The sequence below is a fragment of the Calypte anna genome, chromosome 8 (genome assembly GCF_003957555.1).
Source record: "Calypte anna isolate BGI_N300 chromosome 8, bCalAnn1_v1.p, whole genome shotgun sequence".
Lineage (NCBI taxonomy): Eukaryota > Metazoa > Chordata > Aves > Apodiformes > Trochilidae > Calypte > Calypte anna.
Window position 1 is genome coordinate 19,784,374 of NC_044254.1, and position 15,062 is coordinate 19,799,435.

General features: G+C 50.8%; 1 protein-coding gene across 1 annotated transcript in view; it reads left to right on the forward strand.

The window, feature by feature from the left end:
- Positions 1 to 15,062, forward strand: part of SZT2 (SZT2 subunit of KICSTOR complex) — a 56,333-nt gene that overhangs the window by 24,815 nt on the left and 16,456 nt on the right. The window contains exons 25-49 of the mRNA XM_030454975.1: positions 483 to 647; positions 1,275 to 1,479; positions 1,689 to 1,801; positions 2,254 to 2,512; positions 3,839 to 4,004; positions 4,087 to 4,179; positions 4,356 to 4,437; positions 4,579 to 4,860; positions 5,214 to 5,352; positions 5,577 to 5,693; positions 5,813 to 5,876; positions 6,233 to 6,418; positions 6,489 to 6,827; positions 6,966 to 7,155; positions 7,532 to 7,606; positions 7,843 to 7,981; positions 8,210 to 8,330; positions 8,572 to 8,701; positions 8,816 to 8,968; positions 9,082 to 9,184; positions 9,564 to 9,681; positions 9,887 to 9,998; positions 10,451 to 10,569; positions 10,952 to 11,116; positions 11,721 to 11,805. Coding sequence (XP_030310835.1) covers positions 483 to 647; positions 1,275 to 1,479; positions 1,689 to 1,801; positions 2,254 to 2,512; positions 3,839 to 4,004; positions 4,087 to 4,179; positions 4,356 to 4,437; positions 4,579 to 4,860; positions 5,214 to 5,352; positions 5,577 to 5,693; positions 5,813 to 5,876; positions 6,233 to 6,418; positions 6,489 to 6,827; positions 6,966 to 7,155; positions 7,532 to 7,606; positions 7,843 to 7,981; positions 8,210 to 8,330; positions 8,572 to 8,701; positions 8,816 to 8,968; positions 9,082 to 9,184; positions 9,564 to 9,681; positions 9,887 to 9,998; positions 10,451 to 10,569; positions 10,952 to 11,116; positions 11,721 to 11,805 — 3,720 coding nt within the window. The remainder of the gene's footprint in view (positions 1 to 482; positions 648 to 1,274; positions 1,480 to 1,688; positions 1,802 to 2,253; positions 2,513 to 3,838; positions 4,005 to 4,086; positions 4,180 to 4,355; positions 4,438 to 4,578; positions 4,861 to 5,213; positions 5,353 to 5,576; positions 5,694 to 5,812; positions 5,877 to 6,232; positions 6,419 to 6,488; positions 6,828 to 6,965; positions 7,156 to 7,531; positions 7,607 to 7,842; positions 7,982 to 8,209; positions 8,331 to 8,571; positions 8,702 to 8,815; positions 8,969 to 9,081; positions 9,185 to 9,563; positions 9,682 to 9,886; positions 9,999 to 10,450; positions 10,570 to 10,951; positions 11,117 to 11,720; positions 11,806 to 15,062) is intronic.

Here is a 15,062-nt window from a genome sequence, read left to right on the forward strand (position 1 = left end):
CCTAGTTATTCCTCAGGAAAACAGCAGAAGCAGAGCTGGATCTTGGAGGATGGAACAAGAATTGAACAGCAAAGTCTAGACCCAGTCTTTTTGTACCATATGACCATGAATATAGTAGTGCAAAGTGCTGAATGTCTTGCTGTTTTCTTCTTGGACATGGTGCTGCCCACATTGTTTCATGCAGGGGATGTGGCTTTGATTTGTTTGCTGGCTGCTACCACTGGACTGTTTTCCCAGTAGGGTTGTTAATGAATGGAGTAAGGAGGCTGCTAATGGGGTGGTCTGGGAGAGTCCCCACTTCTTGGCATTGGCACTTGTCTGGCTTCCACTGAAGTGCTTGTGAAGGCTGCAAGGCTCAGTAACACTGTGGAGTTGCTCACACTCACGGAGACAGCAGGGAGATCTGCAATCTTGGGAATGTAAATGGAGGAGTTAAACTGTTCTCACTGGATGGAGGGTGATTTTATTTCGTTTTCTTCTAGATGTACAGAAGCTGGTGGCTTGTGGGTTAGACAAACCTCCAAAAGATGGGAGTCAGTCTGGAGAGAATACCCTGGGACCTGTCTGTGCAGAGCAAGTCAGGGCAGAGGCTGAAGAAAGGGATGCTGCAGTGCCATTACCTACCCTCAGCATAACACCAGCCCACGGTACCTCCCTCAGGACAGCATTTTGCTAAAGTATTAGTGTCAATATCCTTGCTATTCCTGGGCATGCTGTTGGGCAGATTAAGGTAGGAGGAATAACAAGTTGTTACAGCCTTTCAGTTCCTGCTTGACAGTCAGCAGTCAGTCAGGACAAAGGGGGCATAGTGAAGCCTCAGACAGCTTTCTTCATGGTGTTCACAGGGAGGGAGTGTGATGTGAGCTGTTCCATGGCCTAAGGCTGGCTCCCTGTGGGCAGGGAGGTTGCAGGTATATAAAAGCTACTAGGAATGACAGTATGGGGTACACTGAAAAGTCAGTGGCTCTTATGTCATGATGCAGACTGACACTAGCAGCAGCACATTGTCTTAGGGCACAGGTCTTGAGGTATCTGGGACCTGATTGCACAGCCTCTGGTGCTGTCAGCGAGGCTGCCCAAGAGGGGGATCCATGTGGCCAAAGCACTGGGCTGAGTGGTTGGGTGTTGGGTGGGGAGACAGGCCCCTGAGGTTTGAGTGGTGAGAAGCTTATGAAACCGATACCTACACATGGGTGCTGCTGTAGGGGCTGTGGCTTCTCAGTCCAGGAAGGAGCCCATCAAAAACCTTTATCTCAGAATTGTTTCTTTTGCAGAAGTGAGCCGTGACCCTGGAGAACAGAGTGCCCCCTCACGGAGAGATGTGCACATCTCCTTCTGTCGCCAGAACTCCCAGTCTGAGCTAGGAGAGTGCCGCCGATTTCGCTGCCCCATTTACATCTACAGCTGCTCTTTGGAGCTGTTACGAGAGCAGCTTGTCAGCCCACGGTCACACCGTCCTCCCCGAGACATCTTTTTCAGGTAATACCAACCATACTCGATTCCTACACAGGAACCAGAGAAGCTGCCTTAGCAAGAGGCTGGCTCTAGCCCTGCTTCATACTCTTGGCTTGGCCATATAGCAGCCATAGCCTGCACATGCCCTAGGGCCCTGCTTTACTCATCCCAGAGCTGTATATAGTCTAAAATGTGCTTCACTGGTGCCAATGGCTTGAGCTTCTCTTTTCCAGGTCCCAGTCTCTGGAACGTCCTCCTGCTGCTGCTTGGCTAGACCACAAGCACAAGGAGCTGGTGAGTTACTGCACGCTGCTGCAGGAGCATTCCCACCAGTGCTACGTGAAAGGTGAGGAGCGACGTGATGAGAGCTGAGACAGGGTTGGGTTAGGGCCAGACCCTGGATCTTCTTTCAAGAAAGCAGTGTCTCGTTTTTCTTGTTATCTTATATTGAGTTAAGGGAGGAGCTGTGGGACTGATCTCCCACCTGGAGGGATTTAAAAACAGCTCTACATATTCCCTATAGGCCTTATATAGGCTATTCCTGGACCTATGCAGTGCTCTGGAGGGGAATCCCTTCTTTGACTACTTCCTCTTGCCTTCCAGGTGGCAGATCCCCAGGCCACTCTGGTATGACATAAGCCCAGGCTAACATGTAGCACTGTGTGTTCTGACTGAGTCTTGTCTCCTAACACCTGCCCTGAATGCTATTCTGTGCTGAGCTTTTGTGTGGCTATTGCCCAGCTCTCATGGCCTTGCATTGTTGTGACAAGGCACTCAGGCAATGTGCTTGGTCTGTAGGGCTGTTCAAGAGCCTTCAGCAGTCACACAGCATCAGCTCCCAGGACCTGCTTACAGCCATGGACTACTGTGAGGAGCTGCTCCAAGAGATTGATATCACCAACTTCCTGCTGACAGTGTGCAGCCATGTCCGCTCATTCCGAGAGAGCCACCAGCATTTCCATACACACTCCAAGACAGCCAGCTTCCAGCTGGGCAGCATGGAGCAAGAAGATGAGCAGAGCTCTAGGGAACGGGGCATCTTGGTCTCTGAATCAAGGTAGGGGCCCACCTTGGTCTAGCTTCTGTTCTTAACATTGGGCCAGGACAAATCTTCCTTCAAGCATCTTCTTCTGCCTGCTAGAAGCAATGTTGTAGGACAGGGTCTAATGGAGACATATGTAGGATATTTCCAGTGGAATACCCACCAGGAATGGTGTTCACCAGGACCTTGTCTGTTTTTATAATCTCTAGTGACATCCATCCTTTCACTTTCTCTTGTAGTCTTAGTTCATTGCTGTCCCATCTGCCCTAAGCTGGAGGGCAGTTTGTCTGCAAGTAACTCTCAGACTTGTTTCTAGTGATATTATGCACCTGCTGCTTGATGCATTTGAGTTCGCTGTTGACTGGTGAAAATAACAGGATTGCTATCTTTTTTTAGTGAATAAATTTTCTTTTTTTGTTTTTAATTAAAACTCTGGGGAAAAAATTCACAAGTATCAAGGCAGAACTGGAATATGCTTGATGCTAAATTTCTGTCCTGCTATTCTTAGGATATTTCTTAGGTTTGTATTGCCTCTGGAAACCTAAGGAGGGGAAAAAGTACTCTACTGACCTTAGTGTCTGTTGAAGAAACACTTCTTAAGGTCCTTTGTCCTCTGTATGCCCTTGACTATCCTTGTCTCCTTTCTGTGAATTCCCTAGCATTTTTTGGGAATCTCCAGCTCTGTTTCTTCTTGTACTGTAAGTCATCGAGATGAGGCTGTGGTTTTGAAAACACTCAGTGTTTGGAAAGTCAGATGACTACTACTTCAAGTGCTACTTTGCAAGAAAAAAATGTGGGAACCTTTTTTTGTTTGTAAGATAATATGAATCACCTTCCCCAGTGTTGATTATATAAATAGTACTGAAGGATATACAGCTATTGACACAGTGCACCCAGATCTGCCATCTATTACTAATTTGAATAGCTCTTAGACTGAGTGACATTCCACTCCTCAGATTGCTTTTTTTAAGCTTAGGAACAGATTCTTTCATGGAGCTTCTTGGCATGGGCCTGAGCTTTGCACATCCTGTGTTGCGAGGACCCTAGGGATGCTGGCATGGTATTCACTGTAAGGTGCTCTGGATTGCTTCAGGGATGTCCCTATACTCATCCACATGTTTCTGTTTCCCAGGGAAGGTGTGTAGTGTGATGTAGAGTGCCTGGCCACAGGATCAGCCTCTGGCCTGGCTCCAGACAGACTGAGCACTAATCTGGGTTAATGAGTGGTGGGAGGGTTTCTGGGGCTGTCAGGGTGGAGCTGTGATGCCTGCTGGATAGATAAGAGATACAACTATTCCTGTTTCTCAATTTGCTTGTCCAACCTGTCCACAATCCTGTCAGTGCGGAAATGGAGGACTACAGTGAGCAGGAGTCCCATCACATTGCTAGCCCCACAGAGGAGCCAAAGAGCAGTGTGACTGCCAGCTGCTGTTCAGAGTTTCCCCTCTCACTACTGGAAATTGGACAGCCCTGCCAGGCACACCCTGACTTGCATAAAATTATCCAGGTGAGGAACATGGATGCTCTGCTTGGCTCCTGCGGGAGGGTGGAGTGGAATGTCTGCTTAGCGTTTGGGATTTCTCTTTTAGGAAAAATTCCTGGAAATTGGAAGTTTACATTTCAAGCCGGTGCCATCAAATCCTCACTATTTCTTCTACTGTCCACCGTCAGCCAAGAAAGAGGTAGGCATGATGCTGCCCTGGCAGGTATTTGGTCTTTATGGAGAGAATTAGCTTTGTTTGGTGTCAGATCTGGATCTGGCAGATCCATGGGTAGACTGAGCCCCTGGGGGCTCACCAACAGCCTGCTTCACTCTGTGGCATGGTTCTAGTATTTGCCCTTCCTCTCTTTGTCTCAGGAAGAGGCATCTCGGGATCAGGCAGACAGGAAAGGTAGTGAGGACATGGAGGGATCAGAGGCAGAACTGGCAGCTGAGGAAGGTAAAATTTTCTTGCTCTGTCCTGGAGAAGAAAATGTCTGTAGTCTCACTGTCGTGATACCTTGCAGTGTATGACTGTGTCTGGCAGGGTCTCTGGGGATGTGGATTCCCTGCTTTGCTAACAGGGAATCTGTGTCAACAGGACCTGTATCTGGATGCTGCATTGCCACAGAGAGTGATCCAGAGCTGGAAGTGGAGTACCGTGAGAAGCTGGAGCATGAGTTCCCAGATACAGATTCCCTCTCAGACTCCAACACAGTGAACCAGGATGATGATTCCTTCAGTGTGCTGGGAGGGGACTCACTCAATGAACAGGAGTTCCTGGAGCAGGAGATGCCCCCACTTTTTGTACACCTCACTTGCTCAGTGAAGCTGCGTAGCCAACACAGCTCCATGCCTGTGCAGTCCCTGCCAACTTGTCTAGGTAAGAGCAAGCCTTGCTGTGGGGTTAAAGATAGGTTGGGCTTCTTTCAGGTCCCTGCTCTGTGAGAAGCCCCTGGAACAAATATGCTGTGTCCTACACAGAAGTCCCTCTGGACCAGCCCTGCCTGTATGGACTCCGGCCCTCTGCTTAGGATCTCTGAGCATCAAACAAGGGTTTTCTCACCAGGTCTCCCACTTGCTGGGGGAAGTCATGGAAGGATGAAAGGATTGTGGAGGATGGTGGTCTTCTTCAGCCAGTCCTGGTGTGTGGGACAGCCACTTCCTGCAGGCTGTGTATGCATATAAGCAGAACTGTCTTTTGCTTGATTGTCTTTCTCTGTCATCTCTCTTCAGGGGAAGTTCTGGGCTGCCTGGAAAGCTGCCAGGGCTTGAACAGCATTGACTTGGGTGATCTCTGCGTGACCCTGGACATCTTTGTGCTGACGTTGCCTCTGGAGATAGAAGTTGTCAATGCAGACATTCTCCACAACAGGTAGGTGGAAAGAGGCCCAGTCATATACCTACTCTCTACATGCCCTCCCCAGCCAGCCAGTCTCAGGTCCTCTCCATGTGCCGAGGCTTGGGATTCTTCTCACTGACCCTCCAACAGCCCTTAAGAAAACTAAGATTTTTCCAGGGTGGGCTCACCTTCTTTAGAGATTCCTTTTTCCTCTCTGGCTCAACAGCTGATGCTCATCTTTCTCTCTCCTGTGACAGATGCACCTCAGAGAGCAGTGTGTCCTTCACACGCTCTCCAGGGCAGCCATCCTCTTTCCGCTCAGATGAGGATATCATGCACAACTTGGAACGGTTGCCATCCACAGGAGATGAGAGGTATGCTACACTGCAGATCTAGCGAGCCCTTTGTGGGTTCCTTTTGCTGCCTGGGAACTGCACTGTGGTGACTGCATGAATGAGAATGACCAGTTGATTCTCCTTCTCCTCTCTCCTAGACACCCTGCACTTTCAAACCTCCCTGGAGTGCACAGGCAGGCTATTGAAGCCACTATGAATGAGGTGAGCCAGCCTTGCCTACTTCTTATCTCCAACTGGTGCAAGGTGGCCACAGGGCACAAGTGCTGTTCCGCACTTCTAGCCTGCTCCAAGCTGCAACCTCTGTCATCTGAAACGACAGGTGTTGATCTTGTGCTTCCCAAAAATGTAGAATTACCCTGACAAAATTTTTCCTACAGATGGGGTTGGACAGACAGACCTCTAATCAAAGACCTTTTTTTAGATACATGCAGAAGGACATGAGGGGATGTAGGTGATGAGAGAAGCTGTCCTGATCTTACTGGGACTTGGATCATGAAGGGAGTAGCTGTGAGAATGCTGGTCACCTAGGTTTTGCTCTGTGTCCTTGCTCTGCTCAGATTCGCTGGCTCCTGGATGATGAGATTGTGTCTGCACTGCGCCACTCGCAGGTCATCAGCACCTCCATCCTGCACCGAGTGGCCACACATATCTATAACTCCAAAGGGCGGCCCAGCTGCCACAGTGAGGTGGTGCTGCTCCAGTTTGTCTTTGGACCTGAGCTCTCCCTGGAGAAGTTCAAAGAGGTAATGAGAAAGCCCTGAGGCAGTATCACTCGCTTAGCTAGTGGGATGCTGATTCTTCCCTATGTTCCAGGAGTTCAGAAGAATGGCTCTGCCAGGCTATGTTCTCAATGCAGAAGGCAATGACTACCACTACATCTCCATCAGCCGCCTGCACTCCAGGCATGCAGCTCCAGACCCTTCGGGTACACCATGCTTGCAGCAGCCAGATGGAGAAGGCACCAGGACAGCCCTGGGCCAGGCAGGCCAGGAGGAGAGCAGTGAAGCAGAGGCAGAGGGCTCTGAGCTACACCATACAAGCTGTGTCCTCCCAGAAGAAGCCCAGTGTCTCTGGGGGTGGCCAGAGAGTGAGACACGCACTGTGCTAGAAACAGGAAACCCCATACATGGAGGCAGCCATGCACAGGATGAGGTGAGGGATACTGAGGCAGTCTGTTGGTGGAAAGGTGTGGGGCACTGGTGACAGAAGGTAGAAGGATGCAGGAGTATGACTGGAGTTTTTTCAGTACCTTTTTTTCTGGTAATTTTTGCAATCTTGCCTTGTGTACAGGTCCCAGGAGAAGCACCGAGCCTTGAGCAGAGCAGAGCACCTGGCCATGACTCTCTGGAGGAGGCAGCTCTTGAAACAACCATACAGTCACTGCCATCCTCTTCCTCTGAAAAGGGCAACAGTGAGAAATCGCCATTGGTGACACCATCTGCAGCAAGCCTGGCTGACTCTGTGACACAGGGCAGGGAAGGTAGGAACTGTGAATGGGGGCAGTATGTACTTTGAAAGGAAGGGCCCCATTTTGGCTGTAGCATACAAATCATAACTGGTACACCTCTGTCAGTTAATGAAGACTAGAATTGGTGGTGTTGCACTGTTGGTCTCTTCCTTGCCAGGGTACTGACAATTCATTGCTTTGCAGCACCCAGGGCTGTGCTGCCACACTGGTATCACTAATGAAATGAAGTTCCTGGTGACTCCAGTAATGGCTATGAGAACCCCATTCTCCAACACTTCCTCCCCGTGGTTAGCAGTGTCTGGTTGTCCTGTGGTGTAATGTTTCTCTGGCAGGTGGGTTGTGTGAAGGAGCTTAGCAAGTGCTCCCATGATCAAATTCCTCTTTGCAGGCTCAAGCAAGCAGCGTCCCAGCCGTGTGCAGAGCCTCGTGTCAAGTCAGGGCAGCATGGACTCTGACCACCTGGGTGAGTCTGCCAGGGCAGGGGTGGCTGACAGTGTGTGGACAGATGCTGGCAGTCACATCTGGGGACATGAGGGTCACAGGAGATGCTGGGTGCATGGAGAACTGTGAGCCTGGGATGGGATGAGCACTGAGGACAGGGCTGGTGAATGGCTCTGCTCTCCTAGAGCCTGCTGTGCAAAAGGAGGAGGCTGGCTGGCTTGCCAGGCAGCCTGGAACTGAAACAAGGATACATTGCAGGTTATGATGGGGGAAGCAGTGACTCGGAGTATGAGGAGGCATTAATGAGCGACCAGGAGCCCAGGTGTCCCCTCATGCCAGATTTCTGGCTCATAATAAAAATTCATCAGGACCGAGTGGAGGTCTATTACCACACACGGTAAGTAGGATCCCACTGTCTGTCCATGATTTCTTTGTACCAGGACCTTATTGCCACTCCCTTATCTCCAGAGGGGATCTCCTTCCTGTTGTGGGGATCTGCAGGACTAGACTCGTCTTCCATAAGGGGAAAGCAGCCACCCTTCCCTACTGTTTTCCTGCTCCTGGCACACAGGGACAGGCACTGTTCAGGTGCTCTGCTGACTCCTCTCTCCTTTTCCCTGTGAAGCAGCCTGAGTGTGGAGAAGGCAGCATCAGCAGAGACGGAAGAGGAGCAGCCAGGGGAGTGCCAGAGTCTCAACCAGCTGGTGGTGAAGAAGATCAGTGAAATCTGCAGGGTTGTCAATCAGGTAACAAATCTAGAGGGCAGGGGCAGAGCTGCAAGTCATGATTTGCTTGAATGAAAAGGGACCTTTGGACATTTTCTGGTCTGGGCCTAGCTTAGAGGAGGCCTGGGGAGCCAGCTCAGCTGAAAGAGTCTCAGCTTGGGAGTCAAAGGAAAAGGGACTTGGTCTGGCCCCAAGCCCTCCTCCATGCTGTCTTCTGTGGGTGATGCAAGCAATAGAACCAATCTTTTCTCATCCTTTGCAGCGCTTGTTGCTGCAGGACCTGCATGATAGCCACATATGCAACTCATTACTAGTGGCAGAAAGTGAAGAGGACATCTGGAAGAGTGAAACACCCTATACTTCGTACAGGCAGCGTGTCATGCCCACAGATGGTATGAATATGCCCCTGGCCATGCCTCAGCAGCAGTGCCTCTACATGCCCATGGGTGACTAAAAAGATGGTGACTCCACACTGTGGCCTCAGCTGTGTCCTATGTTCATTGCAGATTACTCTGTAGAGGAGAGCTACCAGCCCCGGGACTACCTGGCTGCCACCATGCAGTTCATGCCAGGGCACTTTGCTTGTGATGTTGTCTGGAGCACACTCATCCACGTGCACTCACGCCTCAAGATGGGCCCCAACATGGGAGTCTCACGAGGTGTGTACAGCCCAGGTTTCTCCTTGTTTTGCATGTTATGAGTCTGGCTTCTGGCTGGATTGTCACACGAGAGAAGGGTGTGTGGGGTAGCTAACATCCCACATTGCCCACAGCTATCCAGGCACTTCGCTCTGTGCTCAACGCCTTCTCTGTGGTGAACAGGAAGAATATGTTTGTCTACCAGGAACGTGCCACTAAATCTGTTTTCTACCTCCGGTAAGAAGCCAGCTTGACTTGTTGGCCTGACCCTGCCCTGCTACATGTGTTACACCAGACCAAGAGCTCCTTGCAGCAGAAAATGCCTGCCCAGCTTCAGGGACTGCTGTGACCCAAGCAAGCAGCAAATATCTGATTTCTGATGAGATGGAGTCACATCAAGCCAGACCTCTCAGATTCTCCCCACGCTAAACCTTTACATTGGAGGGAAAAGGATGATTTTTTTAGGAGGAACCAGAGAGCCATTTTTCTACAGTATTGCAAGGACTAGTCCCCAGAAAGTGCATAGGAGAGAGCAAGAAAGATGTGGATCTCCTGTGGAGCTCTGATGCTGTTGTCCTGAGGAATGGAGGCTGACATGTCTTTCTCCTGTATTCAGGCTGACTGAAACCACCTACAGTGGGAAGGTGTGGGAAGCAGAGAGTGTCCTTAGTCCAGTGTCTCGCTCTCTGGCACTGACCCGCAGCCAGGAGCCCATTTACACTGAGGATCTAATGGTGAGTCTGCTGCTCTCTGTTAGTGGATGTTGGTGTTCTTGCTCATTGGAGATAAGAAAACTCAATAGTTCCAGCAACGTGGACTTTGTGTAGGATGAGTGCAGCAGTGAGTGGGTTCTGCCTGACTTTGCTGACAGCCCAAGACAATGATGGAGCCCAAATTCATATGGAAAGTGTTTCCATGTGGCTGTTTTTCCTTCTCCAGGGTTCTCGTTCCTCTCTGGACACAGCCTCCTGCCGTAGTGTGGACTCTACTCGCCCTGTGGGACAGGTGGACAGGCACATCCAGCTGATGGTCCATGGTGTTGCTCCAGCAGGTAAGTGTCAGAGCACCTGGGAGCAGATGGACTGTGCTGATGAAAAGCAGAGGAATAGAGCTCCAGTCCCTGCCCTCTTTGCTTGAAGGGTACAGAAAGTATCTCCCTCCCAAGCAAGCTGCCTTTTTGTAGCCCAGAGGGGATCTCCATTCTGTGTGGATGAGAATGTGAGGAAAGGATCCATGGCCCACCATGAAAACTCCTGCAGATCAGGTGGCTTATGCCAGCTTTCCCTGTGTAGGTGTACATTTGTAGTTGCCTGTTGTAGTAGTAACTTTTTGTGGTCATGAACAGATAGAAATAGATGCCTGAAGAAATTGATGATGGGGAAAGATATGTTCCCTGTGGGAAGTAACTGAGGGTGGTACATCCTGAACAGGCAAGGGAGGGGTGGCTGTGGCCACTTACTGAACAGGGTGGAAAAGCTGCCTGCATCTCTGCTTGCCTCTTAGGGCCCGAGATCACAGATGAGCTGGTGAAAGTGCTGCGCAGACGCCTGGATGAGGCCACTCTGGATATCATCACGGTGATGCTGGTGCGGAACTGCAAGCTGACCCCAGCTGATGTGGAGGTACCTCACTGGATATCTCCTCTGCTCATCTCGGAGACCGTAACATTTTTGACCTGTCTCAGCCTCTCCTGCCCCAGGGCAGTTTGCTGAATTCCATTCCTTGCTCCAGTGCTTTCTCAAGCTAGCATTCTCTGAGATATAAACTGCGTGGGTTCCAGGCTAGGTGGGAGATGCCCTTTGATGGGATTTCCAGCATGGCAGTGCCTCCCAGTGACTACCTCTGGAACATCTGCCCATATCTGTCTCAGGGTGCTGTCTGTGGATCTGAGTTGTGGGGACCATACTCTCCCTTTACGCAGCCAGCTGGCATAATTTGGATCAGTATCAGAGCCCCAGAGCATCCTGTAGGTCTCAGCTAAGTTTTAAAACCTTCTCTGTACAGTTTATCCAGCCCCCTGGGACACCACCCACAGAGGTCCTGCAGTTCACACTGCCACCCTCTGCCATGCCTTGGCTGCATGCTGTGGCCTACTACCTGCGTCAGAACCTGCTCATCTTCCTGCACACCCCAAAGTACACGGACAGCAACGTGGAGCACCACTTCAAGGTGAGGAGGGGTATGCATTGAGGCAGCAGCCTGCCCAGCTTACACCTGCTGTTAGGGGCATTTGTTGGGGCAGCTCAGTCATTATGTTCTCAGCTCTGCCATGTAGTGTCAGAGAGGAAGTGACACTGAATACTGAAGCCTGGAGGAGTTTCACAGGACTATGAGCTGTTCCTCTTTGGCCTGGTATAAGTTTGGGCAGACCTTGCTTTGGTATAAGTAGTTGCTTGATGTGCAAAAAGCAAGTTCATGCCCACAGTCTTCTCCCAGGAGCACAGGAGAAGACACCTGTGCAAAGCTGAACTTGAGTCCTTGCATGGCTCCTCAGATGTAAGGACTGAAACTTGAGGCGTAATGAAAGTTCAGGAGCAGCTACCTGTAGCAAGGGTAGAAGGTGAGGCCAGATGTGTAGTGCCATATAACATTGTACAGAGCTGTAGGAGGGTCCTTCTGCCCAAAAGTGGCCAAGGCTGTGCTGACAAGTGTTTAAGTAGGTCTGGATTGCTTGCTAGAGGTCTGGTGATGAGCTCTGCACATGCATGGGCCTCTGCTTCCAGTTAAGGCAAATTCTTTAGTCTCTGTCACTGTTCTTCCTTGCTCTCCTTAGCATTACTTCAACCACAGTGGGAGCGTCCCTGACCAGGATCTCTATCTGTACAACAAGCCAGGCGGCCAAGGCACTGGTGGCAAAGGTACCATGCACAACTCCTTTCTGATCAGGGTATGGGGCTGTGTGTTGGGGAGCTGTTTCTCATGTTGGAGCACTGAGTGACTGAGGTGGGTGGTGTCAGGGCAGCGTGTTCCTCAAATGGCTGGGAGGTGGGCGGGATGTGTGCTTGGGAACTGCATGCCCTTGTATGTGTGGGGGAGCAAACCAAGGCCTCCCACAGAGCAATTTGCTAAGCTTGTCCTGTTCCTGTAGGGAGCAGCTCTAGGTTTCAGTAGCTGTGGGGGCAAGATGCAGCAAGACCTCAATAGGTGTGGGGCACAGAGTCTCAGTGGGGCTGGAGAACGGAGCACAATTATTGCTGAAGCCTTTGCCACAGCGGGGTAGCTGAATGAATGTTGTGTGGAACTGAGCATAGGCTGTGGGTGCAATATTCTTGCCTTTTTCTCTGGACTGCTGGATAAGGGATTGGATAGGGCTCATCCTGTAGCAGGCTTTTGTGTCGTGTTTTGTCTGGGCCATGTGGTCTGTTACCTGGCCATTGTGTGTCTCGTGCCCCTCACGCAGCATCTGGATGTTCTTCTGTTGTGTAGGTACCATGTCGGACCTTGTGCAGCACCTCTTTCCACTCTCCCACTTCCAAGGTAGCACATGCAGCTCCAAGTATTACTCCAGTTCCCTTTCCTGTGCAGCTTCCTGGCCCCTCTGGTCCCTGCTGTTCTTGTTTTCTTTGTGTTGTGGCTTCAGCTTTGACTCCTCTATGTGTCTGTCTGTATGTGTCCATTTGGCTAATCCTTCTCTTTTTTCCTGGATAGATAAATGAACAAACAGAACCTGCTGCCCTGAGATGGCAGCTGTGCATTCCCCAGCTGCTGAGGGTCCGTGTGCTGCCCTGTTGGCTTGCAAGCAGTGAACTCTAAAACTCCTTCGCCCTTTTCCCCCACAGCTCCCAACAGATATCTTCTCCCTCAGGATGACTCGTCATGATGTTTCAGATGTGGTTTTGTGCTCCAGAGTGTAGCATCATCACTGTCTCTGGCTTTGTCCTGGGGTGGGAGGTTCCCTTGCACACCAAGGGGCTAAAGGGGCCAGGCACCACTAGATGTTTACTTGGTATTTCAGTGAGCCTGAGTCAGAGGCTCAGTGTCCCACATATGGGAGGTAGCAGCTCCCTAGAACTCCACCTCTCCGTGGGGTGAGATGGATGAGTATGCAGCCAAACTTCATAGCATTGGGCAGTAAGGTCCTTGGCAGCTCTTGCTAACATATCTCTTCCCATAGCCCCAGAATTCAGCTCTGGAGTTGCTTACCTGTCTCTTACCTGGGATTTAATGGTTGCATTGCAGCTTCTCTGTGCTCCTGTAATAAGACTGGAAGCTTTGTTCCCTGTGGTGGGAAGTCTTGCCTTCCTGCTTCTGGGGCAGGAGCAGCCATCATCCCTGCCCCAGAGCGACTGAGCCAGCTGCAGGGTGTGCAGTGCTTGGCACTTTCTTGGCAAACCAGCCTTGTCACAGGGAACATATGCAAATGAGAAGTCTGCTCCCTCAGCTGCTGACCTGGCCTGCTTGATAGCACTGCTGTGGATGCTCCCTCTCTAGAGCATGTGTCCCAGAATAAGGAGGATGTGAGACATTGTTCTTGCTTATTTTCATGTCCTCACCTGAGATGGACAGAAGCAGAGTGTACCTACAGGAATGTATGTGACAGGGAAACCTGCCAGGGAGGGGAAGGCTGAAGGGGCTCAGTGTGAGAGTCTGTCCGGGATTAGGGAAGTATCCATATCTTAGTCTACAGTGACCTGCATGAACATCGTTCTGGTGAGCCCATGGCTGACTGTCAAGCCAGACAGATGTGGAATTTGTGCCTTTCACTGGTTAGAGAGAGGAAGTCTGCTTGGGAGATCCTGTACACACTGTCACATGGGGCAGATTTGCTGTTCTGGGTGAAGTCCTAGTCCCCAATACTTTTGATGTTTAGAAAATTGTTGAACTCTGTTGTTTGATGGATAAAGGGTTGTTCCTGTGCCTGTCTAGGGAAGAGACATGTCAGAGCTGCAGAGCACATCTGAGATAAGGCAGCTCCTGCACTTTTCTTCAAGTGAAGGGGTGTTTATAGGTGTAGAGTTTCCTTTCCTCAGTGTGAGTTCAAGTGAGCTGCTCACCTCTCTCCTTTGGGAGCGTGTCTATCCCAGTGCCCTCCCCCTTGCATCTGGCATCTCTTGGAGGAAAGGCTGCTGTAAAGCTTATCCTGCATTAGGAATGATGGAGATCAGGTGTTTGTGCTGCTGCTGCTCAGACCTGGGCACAGCCTGCTGGAGCTCGACTTGTCTCAGCCCAGGGAGGGCACCCATCCTCCACACGGTGTTTTGGGTCCAGTTGGGTCCAGTTTGATTGCTGTGTGGCAGTGGAGTCTGGTGTTACTCCCATCCTCGCTGGGATGGGGAAGGACAGAGTATGGGCCAAGCAGTGCTGTGGAGCTGAAGTGGTTTGCATCTGGGTACATCACCCCTTGGCAGCTTTGTCATCCTGACTGCTGGCTTAGTCAGGAGACTTTGAAAGGGGATGGGAGCATCTAGAGTAATAGCATGGGGTTTGGATCTCATGATTCCATCCCTGCTGTTGCCTCCCTGATGCCTTGGCCAGCAAGCTGAGGGAATGATCTCCTGTTTCTGCTCCAGTCTGTATCAGGGCTTCTCCTTCTGTGTGATCCAGGCCTTGCAGTGTGTGGGATGTGGAGCAGGCACCATGCTCTGCTCTGAACTCTCCTGTCAAGTGTGTGTCAGGTTCAGTGCAGGGAGGCTACAGGAAGGGCCTAAACTTTACTCTGCAGCAACTCCAGGCTAATACTACGTGTCATCCTGCTTGAGATAGGAGTGTATGGAGAGGGCGTCAGGATCAGATCTTGTACAGTGGGGAGCAGGCCATGAACGTAATCTGCAAAGAGTTATCATTAATACAGCCTTCCTCTGCAGGGACTCAAGGCCCTTCATAGCCTGGAGAGGGCTGCTGAAGAGTTTCTGGGCTGAAGAGTTCTGGTTACTTTGTCCCTTAAGAGGACAGGGATGGTGAGCCCCATCCTGGCTCTCTTTACATAAAGGCCCTCCTTGGGGCACATGGAGGCAGTTCCCTCTTGAATATGGGACTGGACAACCCAGGAAACTCCTGCAGGATAAGGCAAAAGCTGCTGTGATGCAGCAGGAGAAAGATTCTTGGGGTGATGGGGACAACTTGTGCCAAACACCACTCAGCTTACCCTGGCTCCCCACGGGTGCACCTAGCTCCC